This window comes from Nomascus leucogenys, chromosome 25, assembly GCF_006542625.1.
Source record: "Nomascus leucogenys isolate Asia chromosome 25, Asia_NLE_v1, whole genome shotgun sequence".
Lineage (NCBI taxonomy): Eukaryota > Metazoa > Chordata > Mammalia > Primates > Hylobatidae > Nomascus > Nomascus leucogenys.
The window spans coordinates 17,718,620-17,745,573 of NC_044405.1; the positions used below are offsets into that span (position 1 = coordinate 17,718,620).

At 45.2% G+C, this 26,954-nt stretch overlaps 1 protein-coding gene across 2 annotated transcripts in view; it reads right to left on the minus strand.

The window, feature by feature from the left end:
- Window positions 1–26,954, minus strand: part of URB1 (URB1 ribosome biogenesis homolog) — an 81,190-nt gene that overhangs the window by 4,693 nt on the left and 49,543 nt on the right. For both annotated transcript variants that reach the window (XM_030806158.1, XM_030806160.1), the window contains exons 24-36: window positions 26,469–26,655; window positions 23,381–23,439; window positions 20,624–20,817; window positions 19,338–19,448; window positions 18,994–19,057; window positions 16,091–16,262; window positions 15,245–15,347; window positions 7,036–7,196; window positions 6,300–6,411; window positions 4,286–4,392; window positions 3,606–3,749; window positions 2,350–2,459; window positions 1,032–1,229 (exon numbers count right to left, since the gene is read on the minus strand). In XM_030806158.1, coding sequence (XP_030662018.1) covers window positions 1,032–1,229; window positions 2,350–2,459; window positions 3,606–3,749; window positions 4,286–4,392; window positions 6,300–6,411; window positions 7,036–7,196; window positions 15,245–15,347; window positions 16,091–16,262; window positions 18,994–19,057; window positions 19,338–19,448; window positions 20,624–20,817; window positions 23,381–23,439; window positions 26,469–26,655 — 1,722 coding nt within the window. The remainder of the gene's footprint in view (window positions 1–1,031; window positions 1,230–2,349; window positions 2,460–3,605; window positions 3,750–4,285; window positions 4,393–6,299; window positions 6,412–7,035; window positions 7,197–15,244; window positions 15,348–16,090; window positions 16,263–18,993; window positions 19,058–19,337; window positions 19,449–20,623; window positions 20,818–23,380; window positions 23,440–26,468; window positions 26,656–26,954) is intronic.

A 26,954-nucleotide genomic window follows, 5' to 3' on the forward strand; every position in this document is an offset into this window, starting at 1 on the left:
GTAGCCAAACACACAGCTTGAGAGCCAGGGTGCCAAGAGCCTGCGAGGGCTCCACTCCAGGCCTGCCAGTTTCCCCTAGCTCACAGACCACCATTCTGAAGTGAGAAAAACCCAGGGAGGCCCTGGGACAGTGTAACCACCCACAGCCAAAATCTGATGACCACTGGGAGGAAAAAGATCTCCCTGAACTCCAAGAGAGTTAAATCCTGTAACATCGGTTCCACACAATTGTAAACACAAAACCAGTATTTTAAACTGCAATTGGTTCTTAGACACCAGCATGTCTTCCGACAATCCCTACATAGGAAACGTTGACTATCCAGCACGGACTTAACAATTTAGTTTTGAACAATACAAAACAAAAGGCCTTGTTCTTTTTATCAAGATATTTTTCAAACTTCTGAGATTACAATCCTCTTGCTATCAACCTTCTGGTTCCGGTTAGCATAACTTGGCTCCCAAATCAGAAATAATGAGTGCACACAGTGTATTTTCTGTAACGTGGTAGAATTGGAGGGAAATTTAGCTCTTCTGAGGAAACCAAAAACATGACTCCAAGGGATCAGAGGAAAATACTGAAACATTCCAGAGAATTCATGGATAATGAGTCTTCGCAGGCTAATGAAAGCAGAGGCAAGTTTGGGAACACCCTGTCTTATGTTAGAGTCACAGGAAATTCTTTCTTTCTACGAAACATGACTTGATTCAAGTGTTTGAATCATAGTATCAAGGTAGATGGCTCGCCAGCTAAAAATGACCTCGTATGATGCATACTAGGGTTTGAAAAGTATGTTAAGTTCTCGGGGTCTTGGCAAGAAGCTTTATAAAGTTGAAGGGGAAAGAAAGAGCTAATAAAATAGATGTTCTGACACTACCTACACCTGACACTGGTACTCTGCCCCAAACCACAGCAGGTTATGGCCCAGCGTCCCCCGGTACAGAGTCGTGACGGAGATGTGGTGTCCACAGGTGGCAGACCAACACAGCATCCAAGAGGCCAGGAGGGCCCCCCTGGCGGGGGCAGGACTCACCTCAGGTGCTTCATGAGCACGACGAGAACATAAAGGAACTCATTGACCAGGTGCAGGGCAAGCCGCTTGGCCGGCTCCCGGGAGCTAGGCTGGCAAGGGCGCTGGCTCTCCCACTCTACTGCCTTGTCCCCCAGGTTGGTCACCCACAGTGTGTGTAGCAAGGAGATCACATTAGACAGCAGTGGAGTCTCCAGAAACCTAAAACCAAGCACAACAGCCTTCAATCTGTCACATCCTGACCTTTCAGCAGGATCAGACTATCCCCCTCCATAATCCTATCTGCTCATCCCCCTAGATAAGCATAGTCTCCAAGTAAAAACAGGGTGCTTGCTATACAAACACAGCTTCCACACAGGACAAGGTGCACCTTCCTAACAGAAGACTGCCCTGAGTCCCTCCAGAAATTCAGGAGCCACTGGGGCACACTAAAAACAACTGTCCTATTCATGACAACAACTCAATTTCTAAAACAAGACAATATTAGCCAGGAACATTAGCTAATTATGCCTTTTATAAATCTGAAACAGTCTTGAAGTTGATGTCCAAATACACATTCTAATTTTGGATATTAATTTCTTCCCCCACCCCCTTTTTTTGTTGTTTGCAGATGTACTTGGATATATTACTTTCTTTTAGAGAAATTTCAGGAAATACTTAAAAAAAAAAAAAAATGCACAAAAGGGCCTGCTTCTCCCAGGCTTATTATAGTAGTTAGTTCTTTGTAAGACAGAGCCCTCCCGCCAAGTGCTGTCTGCTGTGACAGGGTCTTCATCTTTTCAGACAGTCTCAAACAGCAGGAGAATCAGGAATCACAATAAATCATCAAGTTCAGACCCTTGGTGCTGCTCCTCTAATGCAGGCTTGTCACTGAGAACAGAGACCCTGCACTGACAGCAGAGCCCTGTCACCCATCAGACCGGCCTTCCTGCAGCAGAGGGCTGCAGCTGCTAAAGGCTTAGAGAACAGGACACTACTTCAGAGCACAGAAAGCTGCTGGGACACCAGGGGAGGAGTCTGACCTGTGCAGAACAGAGCCAGACAGGCTGGCAGACTCTGCCAGATGTGAACAGCAGCTGGTGTCTGCTGATCCATGGCAGACAAGAGACACTCAAGGAAAGGCTGTGAATGGAGGAAAGGCACTTTGGCACTGCCAGGAACGGGACTGCCAGGCATATGGTAGCATTGGAGGACACTGCATTTCAGAGAGCACGGATTTTACTGGACATTTCCAACCAACAACAGAGCTGGCAGCAGACATCATCGTTTCTGTTCCTTTCCTTCCCACCTGACGCGCACCTCGCATGCAAAACGTACTTACTTGCTTTCAAGGATGTGTAAAATCCATGTTAAAAGGCTATAGTCTCGTATGATTTCATAGGCAGATCTGGCAACCTGGGCAGCATTCTGTAGAATTTCCAGAATCCAATTCTGAAAACCCCAAACAAGAAGTTACTCTTCAGTGAGAAAACCCAATTTACCTGATTAAAGAAACCGTTTTAAAAATGTAATGGTATGGTGCCATTACAGGTGGTGGCTGCAAATGAAGCCTGCTTTGCTAAGTCTGTCAGAGCAGTGGTCATATACGAATGTGCCCTTCCCCACAAATGACAGCCAGAGGACACAGACTTCCACAGCCATCTCTGGGCCCGGGGGATCCCCACTTCTGTTAATCCATCATCTGGAACCAACCCACAAGCAAAGATGCACCACAGAAGCCAAATGGCCCAGACGCACAGCCACCGGCACAGGGAGTGCATGAGGGTCCGCCTCCAGGCCAGCCATGAGCCATGCGGCCCTGTGTTTACCACCTGGAAGGGAGGACATAAAAATGGGACTGTCCCCTGACTTGTTCATGGGGTGCTTCAGAATTCTCACATGCCATAAAAAACAAAAAGTTATCGTACTCAAATTCAGTTTATTCAAATGGGCTTCTTAATCTTGACTTACTCCTATTTACCCACATTTTACATATGAGAAAAAAAAGCTGACTACGCTAGAAATTAATCAAAATACTAAAAGCTTTTCCTATTTCCTTCTACCACCCACCTGTAATATTTAGAAGGCACACACACCAGCTCTTGGTTCCTGACTGGCTAGATGAGGCTGTCTGTTTCGACCTGACCCTTGCTTTCTAAATGAGTTCTGATGACCCCAGCTTCTGTGGTAGGTGAAATCCTGGTGATTCAAAAGTGCCTCAGAGTACCTCAGTCACTGACAGGGGGTTTCTAGACTTGTGACCACTCTGAAGGCTCATGATTACTGATCAGTACCCCCACTGATGGCCTTCGTATATGCCAAGGGCCATATACACAGTAGGAAGGTTGCAGTAAAGAGTATTCAGAGGACAAATGACACTGGGGGTCACAACACTGCAGCCTCGAGTGAATCCACCTGCTCTGCATGCAGGGAACAGGGCAGCTGCTCTCAACGTCTCACTTCCCCTAACTGAGAGCCAGGTTTAGGTCGGTCGTGTCCAGGCTGGAAACTGAATTCCTATGAACTTGACTTGCAAATAAAATCTTAAGACGGGGCACAGACCTCTCGCTCTCAAATAAGCTTGCGGAACCCATGTACCTGTGCCGCCTCGCCACACAGCGGGCTGTGGAAGAAGGACAGGATGATGCGGAAGATGCCACGCCGGGCACACAGCTCGTAGCACTGCTTGTCACGGATCCCCTGCCGCAGAAGGCCAAACACCCACTCCTGCTCCGTTTTTTGCTATAACCCAGGCACACAAAAAATTGTTGTTAATAAGTGAAAGTCCTTTCATCTGACAACTGTTCAAACACCACTATTTTAAGTGGTGGCAAAAGTTGTAACACAGCAGCCCTGACCTCCACGTCTGATTATGAAAAATCCCTTTTCTCATCTTTGATTCCATTTCTTCAGGTGAGAAATAGAGGATCGAGTCACGTTTAAATACTGAAGTCAGATAGGTATTCTATAAAAGAATATTTAACATGAATATCTAAAAAAAAGAATTTAATATTTAACCCAGTGATTCACCAAGAAAATATGACAATGTTGTAAAACTCAGGACTCTGAAGCAGAGTTTTTAAGGTTTGAGGTGCCATGTAGAAGTGAGCCCACAGCACGGAGACATTCCGAAGTGCAGGCCTTCGTGGCCACTGACTGCACAATCGTGTTGACTGTGCAGCACACAGTATCCATGGGGGAAAATGTCAGAATGACAACGGTGACTGCATAATCAATTCAGGGGCCTGCAGAAGGCCGTGAGGACTCTGGAAGCATACCTCAAAGTCGGAGCTGTAGAAGAACTGGTAGAAGCCTGGCACCTTGTCCATGTTCAAGTACTCATGCGACAGCAGGAAGTTGCTGACCTTCAGGTACATGTGCTCCTCTGAGAACACAGGCAGACAGTCAGTCACGGCAGGCCCCAGCAGGACGACCCCAGGTCTGGCAGCACTAAGAGGCAGGCGTTCTGGGTATCAGACATAAATCCCCTCCCAGGAACTTTTGTATCCTGACCCACAGGACTGGCTCTCGAGAATGAGAACAGAATTTGACACCTCAGCTCCATACCGCGCACAGGCTTGCTCTCCTAGCTCAGAAACCACTGCTGGATGTGGAGTCCTTCAGGGACCTCGCACCCTCTGCCTCCCCAGCTCCCGTCCTATAGCACAGGCTTTAAACCAGCAGGTGGGAAGGGTGGGACTTGGTCACACATCCCACAGATCAGGGCTGACACCACACTCACCCACTGCACCTGCCTCTAGCTTCTCACTGAGAGGAACCGTCACAGCGGGGGAGGCTCAGACACTACTGAGTGCCTCTAGAATGCGACAAGGCAGAGGCAACAGACACCCTAGCTCCTGCCACCTCCTATCCTTGGATCACCAATGAGTCTACCCCATGACCATGCTGCCCTGCACACGCTCCACCCCAACATGAGCACCGGTGTGGGACACAGCCACACCCAGGACCAGAACCATCATGGTCTCTGCCAATTATTTTCTTCCCCTTCCAAATCTCCAAGGCAAGTAAACCCATGGAATAAAATGAAATGGGAGCAGATGAAAATCAGATCTGAATTCTAATAGCAACTTGACTGTGAACTAACTGTGGGGCCTTGACAAGCTATCTACCCTTGGCAGTCTCAGTTAGTGAGTACGGGGGATACGGGTGGAAATAGCACCCTGTGGTCCCTGATGGTACCAACTTTCTATGATTTTTCTCTCAATAACCAAAAAAAGTCTTAGAATGAGCTAACTTCTAGTCACACTATCTTAGCAGTGGTACCCCCATTCCTGTAACAAAAAGGAGCCTTGTTCTAACACTGTGGATTACACATGTACAGTACTCACATACCAAAAGCTTTGTAGCTAAGGACCCGCAAGCCTAAGCATGAATCAGTGATTAATAATGGCGGTGATGGTGACGGCAGCTATCACTGATGAGTTTTTACTGTGCCAGGCACTTACTATGCCAGGTGTTAGTGTGCGTGATCTAGGCCAGGTGTGGTGGCTCACACCTGTAATCCTGGCACTTTGGGAGGCTGAAGCAGGAGGATCGCTTGAGCCCAGGAATTTGAGACCAGCCTGGGCAACATAATGAAACTCTGTCTCCACAAAAAATTAGCCAGGCGTGGTGGCATTTGCTGTAGTCCCAGCTATTCGGGAGGCTGGAGTGAGAGATTACCTGAGCCTGGGAGGTCGAGGTTGCAGTGAGCCGAGATCATGCCACTGTACTCCAGCCTGGGTGACAGAGCCAGACCGTGTCTCCAAAAAACAAAAAAAGTGTGTGATCCTCATCACCCTCACAGCAATGCTAGAGGCAGTGGGTCCTATCGTCACTCCATCTTAGAGGAAGAAACGGGCATGGGGAAGTCCGGACGGTCTGGCTGTGTCCACGCTTTTAGCCCCTGGGTTCCAATCCCTATGATGTGATCGGCCCACATTTTAACTTCAGTTTTATTTGCTCTCACCACAGTCTTCTATAACTACAAGCAAATATGAATATATACTCTTTCCCTCCATTATAAATACTGTTCTGCACTTTGCTTTGCCATCTAATTTTTTCTGGATTTCACCCCACAGGGGTCCATGACGAGCTTCCTCACAGCCATCACCTATTTACTGTCCAGAGCTGATGTGGACTTCGGTGACTCCTCATCTTCCATGATCATGAGCACAGAGTGGCCTTGAACACAGATGCTGACCCACTATACCTGTGGGACCAATCCCTAGAAGTAGACTTGCTCAGCCTCAGCTTTTCAATTTCCCCTCAACCTAATTATGTCAGTGATACCTGGTTTCAAAATCTGCAGGGCTGCTTTGGCAATGAAGAGAGCCAAGGTAAAAGTGAGTCTCATGTCCTGAGTTCGAATCCCATTCCGGACTACATCCAACAGGTAAAGTAGCTTGAAAACAGAACAGAAAAGGAAAATGTAAGATGAGCGTGTTCAGAGCTATGGTCAGTCTTCTCTGGTGCAGCCGAACCAGGGCTCGGCAGGGTGTGCCTGCTCCTCATATCCCAGGGGCCACTGAAGACGAAGCTCACAGGGGCAGACACACTACTTGCCAGCATCTCCGGAACGCTTTTCATTTTTATTTTAGGAATCAGTCATGTGCACAACAGCAGAGAGAAGTCTGGCACCATGCCCTGAAAATCTAATCTGCTCTTGTTCCTCCAGCACCATGGGGTACAGGTTTCTGAGGTTCAGTGTGTCGTGGATAATAGCCACCTTAACCACTGAGTTTAGACCAAAGAAATACTCAGTAGAAGTCAAACCATTTTGTCTACACACAACACAAGAAAGCCTGTAAGGAGAAACTTCTCAACCTCCACGGTGGGTTGTGGATCAAAGGCAACCTCCAGCATCACCTCCTAAGGGAACAGACTTTCGCTCTTCAGCAGAGATCTCCTGGCAACACGGCACCTCCATGTTCCCTAGTAAATCCTTCTACCAAACCGGGTGGACAGCCAGCTCTCTGAAGCCCGCCAGGCCCACCCCCACAGTAGGATGTGCGCCCTTCCTACTTACCTGGGACTGCTCTTGGAACCGTGCCCCCTCCAAGTGCGAGTAGTAGGCCGCCAGGACATGGTAGGCTATGGCTCGCATCTGGGGGTCATAGCTGCTGAGGGCTGTGACAGTTAGGCCCAGAGCATTTGAATCCAAAAATTTTCGACAATCCACCACAAACTCTACAGGAAATGAAATACAGCATGAAACACACACAAGATGATTTTATTATTCTTGTTAACCTGGAGAATTAAATTTCCTCTTGCGTCTTACCAATAGCTACATGTGCCAAGCACAAGGAATGCAAGTCTCTCTCCAACTCCTCCTAACTTCTGCTGAACTCAGACAAAAAAAACTCTTCCTTTATGTGGCAATAATGACCATACCTTCAGTTTCTAAAATGCTCATACATCCCAACCAGGACAATTTCATTACTTCTCATAAACACCCACTGAGTCAGGATATTGGAGGTGACACTGAGACCCACTGCAGAGACCCCAGCATGCCAGAGGCCTGGGGAACACAACTGGGAATCAGCAGAGAAAATCAGTCCCCAGCTTCCACCTTGCTCAGCCCTCCACCACGGGCGCCTGTCTATAAGCATCACCGAGGAAAGCACATACGGCAGTGAAAGCAGGAAAAGGCAGCTGATGCCAAAGGCAGCCCGACAAAGGACTCACTCACACCCACTCTGCAACCCTAGCTCTTCCTTCAAATAAACAACACAAATCTCACAGAAAAGTGGCTCATCAAGCTTAAGCAAAAGCTACGGTCCAGAGAGCCTGTTGGCTGGTATCCATTTGCCATTTGTGAGGCCTAGAGAAGCTGACGACCACCAGAGGAGAGGAAAAGACTCAAAGAGAGAGGGAGAAGGTCAGACACATGAGGGGATGCACCTTACCACAACCTAGAGGGCTCTCCACTAACAAAACTGAGGACACCTTGCCACTCCTTAATAAAAACCCAGGCTATTCTACAAGATAAATACTGTCAAGAAGAACCTTAGACTAGGAATTAATGATTAATGATTAAACTGATCATAATTATCCACAATGATGTTCTCGAGATAGAGTGACCAGTGGCCTAATTGGGAACTAAACACAAGCCAACTGAAATGACTACTCCAAATGAGTAATTATGGAATATACTATCAATAAGAGATAGTCCATTGATGGCATTTTTAAAAGTTACAGAAAGATAAAGCATTTAAGTTAAGCAGGGACACAGAAGATACAAAAACTCAAAACCAAGCTTCTAGAGATGAAAACTAAAATATCTGAGCTGAAAAATGCATTGGATGGTGATATGGTTTGGATTTGTGGCCCTACCCAAATCTCATGTCGAATTATAAACCCCCGTGTTGGAGGTGGGGACTCTGGCGGGAGGTGATTGGATCTCGGGGCAGATTTCCCCTTGCTGTTCTCATGCTAGTGAGTGAGTTCTCACAAGAGCTGGTTGTTTAGAAGTGTGTGGCACTGCCCCACTTCCTCCTGCTCTGGCATGTAAGATGTGCCTACTTTCCCTTTGCCTTCTACTGTAATTGAAAGTTTCCTGAGGTCTCCCCAGCCATGCTTCCTATACAGACTATGAAACCATGAGTCAATTAAACCTCTTTTCTTTATCAATTATCCAGTCTCAGGTTCTTTATACCAGTGCAAGAATGGACCGATAGAGATGGGATTATCAGTGATTAGACACTAGACCAAAAAGGATTAGTGAACTTAAGACAGCAATAGAAACTATCCAAGCTGAAACACCGAGAGAAAAAGTATGAACAGAACATCAGTGTCCTGTGGGTATGTGTAATTGGGATCCCTGAAAAAAAATCTGAAGAAATAATGACCAAAACTGCTGGGCGCGGTGGCTCACGCTTGTAATCCCAGCACTTTGGGAGGCCGAGGCGGGCGGATCACGAGGTCAGGAGATCGAGACCACGGTGAAACCCCGTCTCTACTAAAAATACAAAAAAAATTAGCCGGGCGTGGTGGCGGGCGCCTGTAGTCCCAGCTACTCGGAGAGGCTGAGGCGGGAGAATGGCGTGAACCCGGGAGGCGGAGCTTGCAGTGAGCCGAGATCGCGCCACTGCACTCCAGCCTGGGTGACAGAGCGAGACTCCGTCTCAAAAAAAAAGAAATAATGGCCAAAACTTTTCTAAATCTGACCAAAAAAAAAAACCATAAACCTAGACAGCCAAGAAACTCAATAACATAAAACATTAAGAATATCATGCAAGCATTATTACAAATAAAGCATATATATTTATATATAAAAGAAAACTACACCAAAGCACATTGTGATCAAATTGTTTGACACCAGTGATTTAAAAAAAATCTTAAGAGCAGCCACATGACATACAGAAGAATGAAGATAAGAATGGCAGATTTCTTGTCAGAAATAACTCAATTCAGAAACCAGAGAAGCAACTTCTTTAAAGTACTGTAAGAAAAAAAACTGTCAACCTTGAATTTTATATCCCATCAAAATCTTTCAAAAGTTAAGACTTTTTTCAGACACAAAAAAGCTAAAACAATTGGTCACTAGTAGACTTGAACTATAAGAATTCTTAAAGGAAGTGTTTTAGGAAGAAGAAAAATGATACCAGACAGAAATCTAGATCTACACAAAGGAATGGTACAATATGGCAAATATCAAATATTTACACTTCTTTTAAAAATAATGACAATTTGAAGCAAAAACAACACTATATTGTAGGGTTTATAGCATACTGAAGTGTAATGCATGATAAGAATAGCAGAAAAGCCAGAAGGGAGGAAATGGATCTATACTGTTACAAGGTTCTTATACTATACATGAAGTGGTATCATCTCACTTGAAGATAAACTATAACAGATTGAAGATGTGTAATATAAATCCTAAAGCAACCAGTAAAAATACGCATGCATGCACTCATACACACACAAAAGTTGCAGCTAAAAGTCAACAAAAGAGATAAAATAGAGTCAGATCAATAATCACATTAAATATAAATGATGTATACACTCCAATTAAAAGGCAGAGATGGTCAGATTAGATCAAAAGCAGAACCTAGGTACATGCTGCCTCCAAGAAACCCATTTTCAATATCAAGACATAGACTAAAAGTGAAAGGATGAAAAGAGCATAGTCAGATGACTCTTGGGCATAGCAGTTTAGGAACAAAATTTTCTAATTCTCTTATCTCTACTTTTTTAAAGCCAGAGTCTCCTTTGTTGCCCAGGCTGGAGTGCAGTGGCACAATCTTGGCTCACTGCAACCTCCACCTTACGGGTGCAAGCAATTCTTGTGCCTCAGCCTCCTAAATAGCTGGGACTACAGGCATGTGCCACCATGCCCAGCTAATTTTCTTATTTTTAGTAGAGATGGGGTTTCACCATGTTGGCCAGGCTGGTTTCAAACTCCTGGCCTCAAGTGATCAGCCCACCTTGGCCTCCCAAAGTGCTGGGATTACAGGCTTGAGTCACCGTGCCCATCCTAATTTTCTTATTTCTCACAAGTGACTGTTTTTGATAAGAGGGGAAAAGAAATCCAAAAGCTTTAAAAGCACCAAACTAGATACAATTATATTGTTTTACAAAAGATGGAAGAAATGTGTTTAAGAGACACCTACATAAGTACATAACAAATATAGGTAAATGGAATACACTTGGGAAAGAGAAAAGTCTAAACATTTAGTTTATACTCACTAAAAGCAGCTAATACTCAGCTGGCTGGGATATTTTTAGTAATCACTGACATTCTAAGACAAATGGATTTTCCACGTGTCCATGAGGAAAAGTCAGTTTCCTGTTTTGTGCTCATCTCTGCCACTCTATGAAAATCTTGGCTTTGTAACACTTATGGAAAAGAGCTGCCCTCAGAATGCTGAAAACATAATAGGCTATTTAAAAATAGTTATAAATGCCATTCTCTTTGTTTCAAGAACCTCATGAATAGCAACATGGCCTTAACAGACCTTCAGATCAAAATGGCTTAACCAGGACAGTTATCAAGGATTAAAATTAAAACTGCCCCAAAACTGGGTGTAATGGCTCACCCAGCCTCCCAAGGTGCTGTAATCCCCCAGCAACTTGGGAGGCTGAGGTGAGAGGATTACTTGGGGCCAGGAGTTCCCCTGGCAACATAGAGAGATACAGTCTCTACCAAAAAAAAAAAAAATTAGCTAGGCATGGTGGTTCACATTTGCAGTCCTAGCTACTCAGGAGGCTGAGGCAGGAGGACGGCTTGAATAGGAGTTTGGGTATACAGTGAGCCATGATCATGCCACTGCACTCCAACCTAGGTGACAGAGTGAGACCCCGACTCTTAAATGTGCCCCAGTATCAGTGGGCTTCGGTAGCAGTGTAACTGCTGTTGGAGCATCAGAAATCTTCCTTACACCTCTTTTTACATAATATTCCCCCAGAGGCGCCCCACTGGGCTAGACTCATCACAGTGAGAAGAGTCAGAGGAGCCTGTGTGCTCTGGTCATCTGGTGATGAGGCTCACAGAATTGCAAATGGGGCTTCCTGTTCTGGCTGCCTTGTGGCATGTGTGAATTATGAGCTGTAGATTTCAGTCCAGTTCTGTTGAGGACAAGAGTTCACTGTGGAAAAAGCATTTGTCACTGCCATTGCTAACAGCCTTGGCTGGCCCTGTTTCTTGGCCAAGGACTCAAAGAAGGGAAGGAGTAAGGTTAAGAAAATAGGTTCCCATTTCCAGCAAAGGGCTGAAAACGGAACAGTGAGACTGTAATTACTCTCAAGACTGGCAGCCACATATAAAAATTAATTGTATGCTCAATTTAGGATTGCAGTTAGTTTAGCAATACCTGGACCCAGATGCCACCACAGGAAGTAAAAACATACAGTTCAGAACTTCTGCTACACTCTGCATAGCTGAATCTCACAAACGTAACATGGGATAGATGCAGCTTGGCAGAAAAGATTACATCATGTGTATCGCCATTTACATGAAGTTCAAATACAGGATGCTGGCCCCTTCTAGAGAGGAAGGGGCTTGAGGAGCTGCTTACTGTTCTATGCCCTGATCTGGCTGGTGGTGTCACCACTACTGACTTTTCTATGTGTCACACTTCAACTATTTTAGTGCCAGGAATTTGCCTCTTCCAACAAATGTGTGCTTCCTTTCAGCAGTCAATGAAATCTGTTTAAAAACCAGGCCTCCATTTTTGTTCAGGATGACAAGATGCCCAGAGTAACATCTAATAAATATACTTTTTGGGGAGTGTTTTTTTTTGGGGGGGTATATCCCTTTCCCTCTCCACCTCTATGCCTTTTGAAATGTTCTACTTTGATATGAATTTTTCGTGTGAATTTTTGGCTATTGCAATTCCTTTTCAAATTGGGATAGGCAAGCTCTGCCAATTTTCCTACCTGTATTAAACCAATAAAACTTAAATAGATGTATTTGGAAATTTAAGGTAAGGAAACCGGTACCTGGTATATTTTCCTAATTTGAAAGGCCATTTACTAATGACAGCTCTTCAAAAAAGTCCTCCCAGACCAAGGGGGGGGGGGGAAAAAGGCACAGTACTCAAGATTTCATGAAAATTAACATCCTGATTTTGCTATTAAACAGTTTCCAAGTCTTTTTCTCCTGAAAGCTCTATTTGTTATAATTCACTAAAGTTAAAATATCCAGTAGTCTTGCATTTTTTTAGAGTACGGAAACTTTATTTCCATGTTTGATGAGTAACAGACTTAGCAGCGCCATTGAGGCACAGGGGAAATCAGAAGAGCTTCCTGGCCACAGACTAGGAGATCTGCTGCAGTTAGCCTGCTGCTTAAAATCGCCATCAGGGCAACGAAGATATCTATTTGCTATTACTGTAATCTGACATTTGTATGAAATGCCCCCTGCTCTCTTGCAAACAAAATCCAGCTTCAGCAACAGAGCACAGTGCTCACCACGGGGAGCTAGAGCCAACACAAAGGCCTATTGATGGGAAGATCTCTATGAAATCCTAGCCTCTTTGATCTTTTTAAAAGGGATACAAAGGGCACTGATAGAGGATTGGCAAATATATTCAGAAGTAGGAGCATTTGTAGAGAAAAGAAAATTTCAAGTGGAAATGAATCGTGGAACACTGTCTCCCCAGTGCACCTAAATCTCCCCAGTTGTGAAGTCTGGGAGTCCATTCAGGGATCACGCAAACCAGCACAGAAGCAAAATGAGTGCCACCACACCCCCAGCACACCCCACTGGAATCTCAAGCTGGACCTAGGAAAACCTGAGGAACTGCAACAGTTCTCCCTCTAGAATGGGGAAACTGTGGCCAGAGGTAGGGCAGGAAGTGGATTTTCCCTGTATACCCTTCAGCACCTGCTGAATTTCAAACTGTGAATGTATTACCTAATGTTAAAAATCAATGAACTTAGACTTCCCAACTCTGGCAAGATGGAGTAGACATGCTTTTTCCTATTCTTCCTATCAAGTAGAACTAAAAATACTGAGCATCATATGTAGAACAAATATAAGATGATTCTGGAAGGTAAAAAGAAAGTAGACCAGACAGAGACCTTGAGACCCAAAGAACAAGGTAGTGCATTCCTGGGTTGTCTTCTTGCCTCATTTGTCCTAGACTTAGAACTCAAGTCAGGAACCTGGAAACATCGACAGGCTCTCACACACACAAAGGCCGGAACAAAAGCCTGTTCTCTCTAACAAAAAAGAATGGAAAAAAGGCTGCCTAGCAAGACAGAAAACTGTGAGACAAGAGCGGCGATACTTCAGCCAAACACTTCACTGTGCCCCACTCCCAGCCACACCAGCAAAGGTGGAGCCTAGACTCCCACCCCTGCCAGGCTGGAAGGAGGAGCCCCAAATCCCCTGTTGAGGTGGCATGAGAGAAGGCCAAGTAAGGGAGGCAGGATGTTCCTTTCCTGGGCAGTGACAGTACACTCCTCCTGCCCCCACTGGGTTGTCAGAGGAAGCCTAGCAGACAGTAAGGACTTTCAGCATGCCCAGCAGTGACTCGGTGGCCCCCACTTCTACCTGTCCCCGCCAGGAAAGACCTGCAGAGGCCTAGTGAGCAGCTGGGATCCCCATCTGGACCAACAGTCACAAGCAGGACAGATGGACTTTTCAACACACAGAGGCTGTAACAACTGACAACAGGTGAAGCAGTATGAATCGAGACCCAGACCTCACACCTCACAGAAAAATGAGCTCAAAACAGATCACGGGCTTAAATTTAAAGAGTAAAACTAGAAACTTTTAGATAGAAATGTAAGAAAAATTCCTCAGGATCTAGGGCTAGACAGAGTTCTTAGATGCCAAAAGCATGATCCATAAAAGGAAAAACTGACCAAATGGACTTCATCAAAATTAAAAGCTTTTGCTCTGTGAAAGAGCCTGTTAGAAGGATTAAAAGATAAGCTACGGATTGTTAGATATTTGCAAACCACAAATCCTTCCAAGGACTAGTATCTAGAATATATAAAGAACACTCAAAACTCAATAGTTAAAAAAAAGAAAGACAAAAAAAAAAAAAAAATTCCCCAAATTCAATAGTTACAAAAACAAAAAACAAAAAATCCCATTAGAAAATGGGCAAAAGACATGAACAGACATTTCACCAAAGAGGATGTGCAGATAGCAAATAAGCCACAGGATGTTCAACATCATTAGCCATTAGAAAAATGCAAATTCAAGCCACAGTGAGCTATCCCTACACACTGTCAGAATACCCCCAACCACGAGACCTGACCAGCCTGGGAAGATCAATCCCAGTGTTTCTCAATGTGTGTTACATGGAAGTGTTTCTTTCTCTCCCCACAACCCATTCACCCACAAGGACTCCCACTCTGAGGCTACTAGACACAAAACATAATTTCCAAAATGTTCTTAAGCCAAGAAAAAGGCAACCTCAGCAGGCTGACCCATTTTCAGGAATAAAATCTCTCATTTCAGTTGGTATTTGACCAGTAACTAATAAAAATTCAGAAAATGTTCATCATTAGGAATTAGGAAAACATCAAAGACAATTGGACATTCCCAGATTTTAAAATTACAATTTTTTTTTTTTAATCACTGTATGTTCAAAATACTAACTGTGACTTTGCTGAAAATCACTGGAATGAACAGACGAGAGGATGGCTGAAGATCCTTTAAGAATTATTTCCAAGATTCAGGTCCTCAACTGGTAATTATGGCAATAATTACCATAATCAACCTGACCTCTGAGAAGTCATGCATAGCAAGCCCTGACCCCAGAGAAGACTGCAGTTACCTGGCCTGGTCAGCTCACTGAAGAGCTGAAGGAGAAAGCAGGGGTCGTAGAGGCCATCAAGATCCACCCTGCTTTTGTCTTTGAATATCAGCTCCTGTGTGTCCTGAAAGAGCCAAAACCAACAAAAACGTGTGACTCAACCTCACAAAGGTAATACAGGTTGAGTATCCCTTATCTGAAACACCTGGGATCAGAAGTGTTTCAGATTTTGGAATATTTGCATACATAATGAGATATCTTGGGGATGGGAGCCAAGTTTAAACACACAAATCATTTATGTTTCATATGCACGTAATATACATAGCCTGTAGGTAACTTCATATAGGAATTTAAGATAATTTTGTGCATGAAACAAAGTCTCTGTACACTGAACCTCAGGAAAGCAAAGGTGTCTCTATCTCATGTTAGTGCTCAGAAAGCTTCAAATTTTGGAGCATTTCAGATTTGGGATTTTCAGATTAGAGATTCTCAACCTGTATGGTATAACTGTTTACCCACTATTGCCAGAGCTCAAATTATTTTGAATATTTAAGGACATAAAACAAAGTGCTTCTGTAAAAAGCAGTGCTTGTACATGAAATGATAGGACCCTTGGGATGTGCTGCAAAATAATCTCCTTGGGGGCAGGGGAACAGAGTGGTATAAACAGAACAAGTGTGGCCAGTGCAGATCATTGTTGCAGCTGGGTGGTGGGCTTATGAGGGTCTGGTCTCTGTACCTTTATATATGATAAGATTCTTACTTAACAAAAAGGTAAATAACAAGAAAAACGAAGCTGAGGGTGCAGATGGAGCCCCTGAGGCTGGGGCGAAGGGGTGGGTAGGGACAGAACAGAAGCAGCCCAACCTCGGGGGGCAGCAGCCTCCGGTTCTGAGGGAAGTGCAGGATGGTCTGCATCATCCGGTCCCGGTCCAGCAGGCGAAGGATGTCCCCGACACTCGGCTGCTGCCACAGTGACCTGCCCAGGCTCCGGCATGTCTTGTGATGCTCCACGGCCGCTGGGCCCCACAGCAGCACCCTAGAGCCAGAAAAGGGAAAAGAGACTGGTCACAGAGTCCCCCGGGAATAGAATTAATCATGATAACAACAGGTAGCAGTTGTCAGGCTGCCAGTTCACACCAGGTGCTGTTCTGAGCATGCGACGTGTTACATCACTCAATCCCACCACAGCTTACGAAGTGGGTGGTGGTGATGGTGATGCTGAGGGTGGGTGACAGTGTCGGTGATGATGACAGAAGCCGGTGTCTACTCAGCTGGCCCTATTCTAAGCCCTTCATGTAGATCAATTCACTCAATCTGCACAACAGCTCCATCAGGTGGGTACTATTATTATCCCCCTTGTGCAAATGGGGGAAAGAGGTGCGGAGTGGATTAAGCAAGTTGCTCAGCTGCTCACCTGCCCAGATGGTATGTTGCAGGGCTGGGATTCAAACTCAGGAAGTCTGGCTCCTGAGTCCATGCTAGACCACAGTGGCAGAATCCTGATCTCTCACTGCTCACATGTGGCCACGAGTGAACCAGGTCTGCCTACACAAGCCTTTCGGCTAAGCCCACCATGTGTGTGCCATGGACAACCTTCACACCACAACCGCCACCGCAGCTGTCAGAGGCCACCTTGCCTTCCTCCTAGAAAATGACTCCAGCCTAGCACTTCCCCCAACTCTTCTCCTCCCTCCCCCAACCACTGCCCTGCTGCTGCCCCGCTGCTGCCAGGCCGCTCCCCAGAGCCCAGCTGTGACGAGGAATGCTTCTCTGCTGTCTCCTGGATGGAATGGAAATGCTTCCGTCTGGTACTTCTACCCTCCACTGCCAATCCATTTGGCCTTCCCATTGCCTGGTTCCCTGCACACATCCAAGGATCCCGATAAGCCAGGCTACTCACCCTTTCCCCAAATGTCCTGATTTTCCACTCCTGCATGCTGTTTCCTCCTCATGCTGCCCCAGGCCCCTCAGCCCACCTCACCTCAATTAAATCCCTCTGACTCACCAAATGCCAACCCTGGCATGAATCGGTCTTGAGCACACAGAGCCTGGCTCTTGGTGCTCCTGTAAGAGCTGGTTTATATCACGGGGCGTGAGTCAGCTGCCACTTTAAAAATGTCTAAATTTCTCACAGTCTGATACCCTCAGCAGACGGGAAGACTGTATCTCATTCAGGTTTTCCTGAGAGCACCAAGCGCAGCGCCTCCAGGCAATCAAGGAACATTATCTATAGAGCTAAATACTTCTAAACAAAATTCTTCTAAATACAGGTTCGCTTCTGTGCAAGTCAACAACAGTCACTAATGTTAGAAAAGGAAAGAATCATCCTTTCCGGGATGCTCGCTGTTCACCCCAGTTTCTGGCAGGCAGAGAGCCCATGCGCCAGGCACACCTGGCAGACTGCCAACCACTGACCGGCGGGAGAGCCGCCATGCAGCGTCCAGGATTCCCAGCTCAGCTCCCCGAGCTCAGGCCTGCTCCCTCATCTAAGGACGAGATGTTTATTTTGTTTGTGGAAATGCTCTGTGCCCCTTAGAGCCACAGAGCCAGTGAACGGCAGATCCTTGATTCGCTCTTCCCCCAGGAGCTGAAACTAGACTCCCTTCACAACCAGCCCTATCCTGTGACTCCCTGGGCAGCCTTGCTTGGCGTTCTCTGCTCTCTGTGTTAGAGATCATTCTCCTGCAGAAATAGGTAGCTCGAACAATGCTGCACTGTGATAAAACCCGCCTCTGATTTGCTCTCCCCTCTTCCTCACATAAGAAGGGCTATTCTACTCCAGAAAGGACATAACTGACATAGCACCAGCTCTGACGTCAAAAGAGCAAAGCTGCCGCAGGAGAAAGGAAAAGAGTTTCTATGCAAGCCCTGGGCATTCTTAAGAGACAGAAAAAAATGTTTTCATTTCCTTTTTCTTTTTTTTTTTGTGGGGTGGGGAGGGTTGGGAGATAGCTTCTGGGCTGATACAGCTCTTATCTTTAAACAAAGTACTTTGACGTGGAAATTGTTTTCTCCTCCCTGCAAGTGCTCCTGAACAATCTTCCTTTGCCCAGTCAGCCCGCCTCCTGGCTGAACACACACACACACACGTACATATTGAGCAGCTGTTCCAGTGCTAGTCCCAAATGGTAAGGAGAAAAGAAGACTCTAGGGTAGCAAAGAGGATCCAAAAGTGCATTCTATCAACGGCACATTCGATCAAGCTCCTGCTTAGGTGCGGCACTTGTAAAGGTGAGGCAGGGCCCACAGGGAAAGGTGTCACACTCAGCCCTGCAGGACCAAAGCCCATCTGACCAAGAGACTAGGAGCCCAGGAGAGACAGACATGCACACCCACACCCACCCACATACACGCATGCACACACAGACAAAAAAAAGAGATTTTATGTACAGTTGGGCCCCCGACACTTCCCCTGAAATCCCTATGGCATAAGTCAATCTACCTAAAGGCATGAGCAGAAAAGTTTTCAGAAAAATCAACCAAATGAGATACCCCAGCCCAGCCGACAGTGCCCAACAGGGGCAATTCCAGATGAACAGGCACCCACCAGTCAGCTGCAGCGGCCCTGCCCAGATGTCTTATGGCACAAGGCCAAGCTTCCCCAGAGCAGCCTATGCAGAAGCCAGTGTGAGTCAGGGGAGTGCTGCCTGCCTCACTCTTTCCCTGAGAACCAAAATGGAACGAGAGAAAATCTCGAGTCTGGAGCTCACTGTGTGGAGAGCAGGCTGCGACCTCAAGGCCTAGTCTACCTCTAGCCCAACACTCACCTGAAGTTGATGAGGCTGAGCTTGTTCTGCTCATATGCTCGAAGCAGAAGTAAAATCTTCTGATCTACAAGTCAAAGCAGGATCGGTTTAGGAAGATGAACCCCTGACACCCTCCTGCTGCTCCCACCACCTGCCCTCATATCCTCCCTGTTCAAATGGCCCTGTCCTCCCATCTCCGCCCTGCTCGCACCGCCTGGTCTCACTCCCTCCTCCTGCTCACATCCCTCTGGCCCTCATTCCCCATCTCTGCTCACACCCCCTGGCCCTCACTCCCTCCCCCTGCTCATACCCCCTGGCCCTCACTCCCTCCCCCTGCTCACACTACCCAGCCCTCACACCCTCACCTAGGACACTGAGAGTGGCGCCATAGGCCCCGAGAAGCACTGCAAAGTGGCTGCTCTCACAGACAGAGGGGCACATCTCCACCACCGTCAACATCACGTCCACCAGCGCTTCTGCAAGAAAACAACCCTGAAACACGTGGCATGGTGGGGCAGACACATTGAATACCAGTAGAGAGAGCCTTCCAGGCAACACTGAAATGCTGGAAATCTCCTCCTCTGAATAATACTGGTGTTTGGACTGCCATCTAATCCCTTCCCCGCTTATTTTTTTGTTATTATTATTATTTTTTTTTTTTGAGATGAGGTCATGCTATGTTGCCCAGGCTGAACTCCTTAGCTCAAGCAATCCTCCTTGGCATCCCAAAGTGCTGGGATCAGAGGCATGAGCCACCACACCCAGCCCCCCACTTATTTTTCAATTAAGACATCTCCACAATCACCTTTCTTCCTAGGCCTTTGACAAGGCTGAATTCAGTCCCTGCGCATTCCCCCTCCCAAATGTTAAGCCAATACAGATTTTCAATCCAGGCATGTTCTCCCCATGACTGTGCTACCAAAGCCTCTACTCTGTCTACTCTTGCCTGAATTGAATGGGGGAGCCCTTTTTAGTTTTTCTACTACCCATACCAGTGATGTGGCTAATGGCTGTCTTCGACTTATTAATAGCAGTTTATTACAGTCTGACCCTGTGGTGATTGCTAATACTTCCGGGTGTGAATTTTATCTGTCTAAACAGAGCATGGCGTCAGGAGGGCAGGAACCCTTGGATTATCTTCTCTGACATCCGACCTGTGAGCACTAAAGTGAATCCTTACTGAATTAGCGATGGAGCCTAAACTTAGGCTTTTGAAGTTCTTTACCACTGAACTGTCAACGGGCAAGTTCTAACCGTTTTCCCTTGATAAAAGTTTCAATCTTCCCGAGCAGAAATTTCATGCAACTAATCAATGTCTCTCAGGTGAGACACCCACACTTTTTTCCCACACATGACTTCCCCTCGATCCCAGATTTTAACATGAGCCCATGATACGGCACTAAGATCTCAAACACAACTTCTGTAAGCCAGTTAAGGCCTTGAAAACAGGTTTGTATTTGCTGTTTGACTACAAGTCAGAGGAGGCATTTCTTGACCCTGGATTTGACAGAAATAAAACATTCCGAGACTGTCTTGGCAATGCTTCCTTAGCTCCGAGAGCCTGAGGGAGATGAGCTCCAGTACAGCCGGTCTAAGGACATCAGGAGATAAAATCTGGATCTGGAATGGAAGGGTTGGGGTGAGGGGTCACCTTTTACTTGGCTGTCCGGGCTCTCCTCTCCGTCAGATTTCAGTAGAGTCGGCAGAAACAGCGAGTGCTGCATGAGCATCATGTGGACCACCGGGAGCTGGATGAGCTTCGTGCGCACGGAGCTTTCTGGGCTGTACAGGAGCTGTATGGCGGTGAGGAGCGTCTTTAAAAATGTGTGGTCCTGGTACCGAAATCTAGGCGGCGAGAGTCAAAGGGAAAAGAGCTTTGTTAAAAGGAAAATTTATTTTACAGGGAACAATAAAAATTCTTTTTCTCAGCATTTTATTTATTTATTTATTTTCGAGATGGAGTCTCATTCATTCTATTGCCCAGGCTGGAGTACAGTGGTGCAATCTCAGCTCACTGCAGCCTCTGCCTCCCAAGTGCAAGTGATTCTCCTGCCTCAGCCTCCGGAGTAACTGGGATTTAAGGCATGCACCACCATGCCTGGCTAATTTTTGTATTTTTAGTAGAGACGGGATTTCACCATGTTGGCCAGGTTAGGCTTGAATTCCTGACCTCAGGTGAGCCGCCCACCTCGGCCTCCCAAAGTGCAGGGATTACAGGCGTGAGCCACTGCGCCTGGCCATTTTCTCAGTATTTTATTAAGAAAATGTTCAAACAACACCAAGTTGAGAATTTTGCAGCGAATACCCTATACCCACCATCTAGGCTCTACCACTGACACAGCACTGCATAGCTCTATCACACTCCTGTCTGTCCACTGACACAGGGGGCACTTTCCAAAACAAGGGAAGGATGCAGTGCATTTATTTTCTTTTTCTTTCTTTCTTTTTTTTTGAGACAGAGTCTCGCTCTGTCACCTAGGCTGGAGTGCAGTGGCGCGATCTTGGCTCACCGCAAGCTCCGCCTCCCAGGTTCACGCCATTCTCCTGCCTCAGCCTTCCGAGTAGCTGGGAATACAGGTGCCCGCCACCACGCCCGGCTAATTTTTTCATATTTTTAGTAGAGACAGGGTTTCACTGTGTTAGCCAGGATGGTCTTGATCTCCTGACCTCGTGATCCACCTGCCTCAGCCTCCCGAAGTGCTGGGATTACAGGCATGAGCCACCGCGCCCGGCCCAGTGCATTTATTTTCTTTATGACTCAAACACCAAACGAACTTCCTGCTTAGTGGAAACGCCAGGAGGCATGAGAACAGCTGCGCCTGAGAAAGAGGCAACTTAGTGCCTCCCAGGTTACCTTGCCCGGCCTCCCTCCTTCCTCACTCTCCTCTACTCAGAACTTCCATCAAATGGTTCAGAAGCCTTCTATGTCCTAAATCTCTTCAAAACCCACTAGGGAAAGGAAAGCAACATGCTCTAAAGAAAGTGTTTTCCAGTCCTATACGAATAACTTTAATCTAAGATGGAAAGAAACGTCATAATTCTGTGATGGTAACCTATAATTGTCATTAACCTGGCACCCACTCTCACTTCTCTCTCTCCTCTTGTGTGAAATACTTTTCTCTGTTTCAAGTTCACGGGATGGTCAGGGAAATGAAAATAATGCATGACTATCTGATTGCCCCAAACTGAAGAGTTGGAATGTATCAAGGGTCAGGAAGGATGTGAGGGAAAATGAACCCTAACACACACTCTGTGGGGAGTGCAAATTCGCTGGCCGGGCACAGTGGCTCACGCCTGTAATCCCAGCACTTTGGGAGGCCGAGGCAGGTGGATTATCTGAGGTCAGGAGTTCGAGACCAGCCTGCCCAACATGGTGAAACCACGTCTCTACTAAAAATACAAAAAATTAGCCGGGCATGGTGGTACGTGCCTGTGGACTCAGCCACTTGGGAGGCCGAGGCAGGCGAATCACTTGAACCTGGGAGACGGAGGTTGCAGTAGGCCGACATTGCACCATTGTACTCCAGTCTGGGCAACAAGAGCAAAACTCTGTCTCAAAAACAAAAACAAAAAATTTGCTCAACAACTTTGGAGAGCAGTTTGAGCATCTAGAACTGAAGATGCACCCACACTAAAAGCTAGTAAGTCCCCAACCCACCCCAAGAAACATGATAGAGACTGCAAGACTATAATGGGAGAGAATGAGAGAATGAGACAGAGAAAGAGAAAAACAGAGAGGGAGGGAGAGAGAGATGTGATGTAAAGGGGAGAATAGGGAGAACAGCCTAGACATTTGTCAGTAGAGGACTGGCTAAGTAAACTGGAATATAGTCAAAAGACCGAATATTCTACAGCAGTAAAAATGAACGACTAAGATCTACAAGTATCAACACGGGTAAATTAGAAACATCTCAGTGAACAAAAGGATGTATAAAGAATGATACATTAAAAAAAAAAGAATGATACATTAGTGTAAAATGTTAAACACGCTAAATAATATTGTTTAACAACATACTAACACTCAGTGTATGAAAATACAAAATAAGATACTGACAAGACAAAGCAGAACCTCAGAAGAGTGTTGACCTTTGGTTAGAGATGGATGAGAAAGAAACAGGACAAACACAGAAAACTGTCAGCATGTATTAAATGTGGGGGCTACTATTATTCTCTGCACATTTCTGTATTTCTTTAAATAGTTCTTTTAAAAGACCGCTTCTCTCATCATCAGAAGCACCCTGTGTCAAGAGGCAAATCATTTAACTTCTCCAACTTCTATCTCTAAAAACGAGGTGACGTCTGCTCCACCACGTGGATTATGCTAATAACAAGCTATAAAAGAGGCTTTGCATGAGGAACGACATTCACACCTTTACTGAAGGGCACCAAGAAAATAAAATCAACTTACTTGAGTCCCGTCTTCACGAATTTCTGCCAGTCACCAGGATCAACTTCATTAAGTGCATGCTATGAATAAAATAAGTAAAAAAAACACATGAAACATCTCAGTCTACAAAATACTAAAAGGTCCCAGCTGCAGAGCCTTCAGAAAGGCATCTACCTCCATGGCCTGACTCCTCCTCTGTAAAACCCAGGATCAAAGGGTTGAAAAGAGGAGCGCCGGTGTCCCCTTCTGCGCTGACACTTGTGATTCAACCCAGCAGCTGCTCTGTTCTAGACTCTTTGTGCAATTATTATTATCATTTTTTAATAAACTAGGCATACAAATTTATTAATGTGCGTGGGAAAAATCACTGAGCAGTTACTCTTGTTTGCACAATTCTTGACAAGCATGTGATAGCTCAAACTTACAGGGGCAGAGAGCAGAACCAAGATTAATCTTAAAACAAAAACTAAAATGCAGAATATGAAATTACACTTAGAGCCATTCAGTAAATATGAAACACAGTCATCCAAACAATCCACAAGAGCATGAAGGTTTTGGATTTTTTTTTTAACTTAAAAAAATTGTTTGGTTATTTCTGCTAGTAGCTCTGACATTTTATCAGCATAATTGTGTTTATCAAATAGTCAAAGGAAATTTCCTGAGTAGTCCTGTTATATTTTTCCTTTGTCTATCATTTCAAATAGCACTAATAGATTTGTAATTAGCTTTTTATTAAATAGCCAATGAAAACTACTAGTGTGACACCTTTACCCAGCCTCCAGGACACAGGGTTGGATGACATGAAGAGGTCTGTGGAACTGGACGATCAATGCTGGCTCCAGAGAGACCAGCTACAGGCCGTGTGTGTACAGGCTGCTGCCTCCCACCAGGCTGGCTGTGCAGGAGGCCACAGTTCCAGAAATCACAAGGAAATCCAAGGAGATCCTGGACCTATCAGCTGAGGCATATCTCACACTGGTGACTTTTTCTCTCTCTCTCTTTTTTTTTTTTTTTTAAAAGAGATTGGGTCTTGCTAGGTTGCCAAGGCTGGAGTGCAATGGTGCAATGGCTATTCATAGGCACAATCCCACTACTGATCAGCACAGGAGTTTTGACCTGTTCTGTTTCCAACCTAGGCCAGTTCGCTTCTCCTTAAGTAACCTGGTGGTCTCCTGCTCCAGGAGGTCACCATACTGATGCCAAACTTAGTGTGGAAACCCAACGGGAATAGCCCGGAACCTCTGGGCTCAAGCGATCCTCCTGCCTCAGCCAAACTACAGGTGCGTGCCACCACGCCTGGCTCATCACATTTTTAAATACATGTTCTCTTTCCCCCAGCATTTCCTGCAACTGGACATAAATGGCCAAGTGTGCAAAAATAGACCATGCAAAGATGTTTATCACAGCATTCTTCATCATAATAAAAAACTAGAAACCCACCCACAGGTCCAGTATCATACAACTGTGTGATACGTGATGGTACATCTACCTATCTACCACTGACCACTAACAAAGTCACAGCAGGTCCACAGTCATCAGGTGGGAAAAAAAATCTCTAAATATGGTATTATGCTAAAAACAAACAAAAGACCAGGCTACACACAGCATGCATAATATCCTATTAATATATAAAATTATACATAATTTTATCACACACACGCAGATATATAACAAGGTTTCTAAAGGGAAATTCACCAAACTTATAATGAGATAGACTCTGGGTAGTGGGAGTTTTTTTTGTTTTCTTCTCTATTTTTTGCAGTGTTAATACTTGCAATGAGTATATCTTTTAGCCCTATGATCACAAAAACCAGTAATTCCAAATTTTATGAGTGGTAGAGGACGGTGGACATCATACAGTGGAATTCTACTCAGCAACAAAAAGTAAGAAACTACTCATTCCTGCCACATGGATGAATCTGGAAAGCATCACTGAACTTAAAGAAGTGAAACACACCACAGTAGACACACTATATGATTATACTGCACAGTTCCAAGTATACAAAGGTTTCAAACAGGCAAAACAACCTCAGGGTGACAGAAATCAGAAGAGTGGTTGCTTTGGAGGGAAGGGGATTTTGAGAAGATGCACAAGAAGCTTTCTGGGATGATGAAAATCTTCTTGGATAGGAATGTGGGGTACACAGATACACGAAGTACACATATTTCTGTATATTTCAAAATATGTAAACTTACCTCAATTAAAAGAAAAGGCAGGTAAGGAGGGAGGCAACCCTCTAAAAGAGCCCACTCTGTCATTCCATCATCAAGCCACCCACTGGATGGAGAGGAATAATGGCCAAATATCTCTAAATTTTGTGAAAACTATAAACCTACAGACCACGAAGCTCATTGAACCCAAAGTACAAGAAACTTGAATAAAACTACCCTGAAGTGTATCATTATTAAGCTGCTTTAAACCATGTCAAAAAAAAATCCTAAATCAGTCAGAGAAAAAAGACACAACACACAGAGAAACAAAGGCAAGAAAGGCAGGTTTCTTACTGGAAGCAAAGCAGGCCAGAAGACAGAAAAGCAACAAGTTTGAAATCCTTAAAGGAGGAAAAAACTATCAACCTAGAATTTTATACCCAGTGAAACTTCCCAACTTGTTTTATGAGGCCAGCATTACTTAATCCTTAAGACCAAAGACATTGCAGGAAAATAAAATTACAAATATCCCTCATGGACATAGATGCAAAAATTCTTAACAAAATAGTAACAAATCAAACAATATATAAAAATAACACATCAAAATCAAGCAGGCTTATCCCAGGAATGCAAGGTTGGTTTAACATTCAAAAATTTGTTAATATAATTCATCTTATTAGTAGACTAATCAAAAAACAAGACATTATATAACATCTCTAAATGGAAAACGCATTTGACAAAAAGCATTTGACAAAATCCAACATCCATTCCTGATAAAAGATGGTTCATCAATTCTGGGATTATCCAGTATCTGCCACTCTGCCCCAGACACAGCCCCTCTCATTTCCTACAGGGCCATATTCATGCCACCTAGCTTGAAATGCATCTACAGCTTGGTTTGTCTAGCATACTCTTTCCCACAGAGATTCAATCTGGATCTCTAAGAAAAGACACTTACCAACAACACATTTAATCTAAGCAGCATTTCCTTCTCCTGATCCTGCGTATTGTCATCATCTTGCTGGCCACCATTGAAAGACACGATCAGCCACTTCACACAGGACTCCAAAAGGGTCCTCCTCCAGGCACACAGCTCTTCTGCTGACCCTTCCAGAGCTGCTGAAATGGAGTCGGCCACGATCCACCTGCAGCAGGAGATGAGAGTCAGAGACAGAGAGCAGGCTTAAATCCTTCTGACTTTACATATAATCCAGCATCACAAAGAGCCATATGGGATAGATGCTGAGTCCTGCTCCCCATACTACCCACTCACAGGAATCACAGGCTTCCCTGGACTCTTACTCAAATGCCAAAGATATACCAAAATTTTTACAAGCAAGGGGAATACTATTAGTACACCAGGAAAAGGATATGTATGTCCAGACTTTTGCTAAATCAGGGTTTCTCAACCTCAGTGCTACTGACATTATGGGACAGATAATTC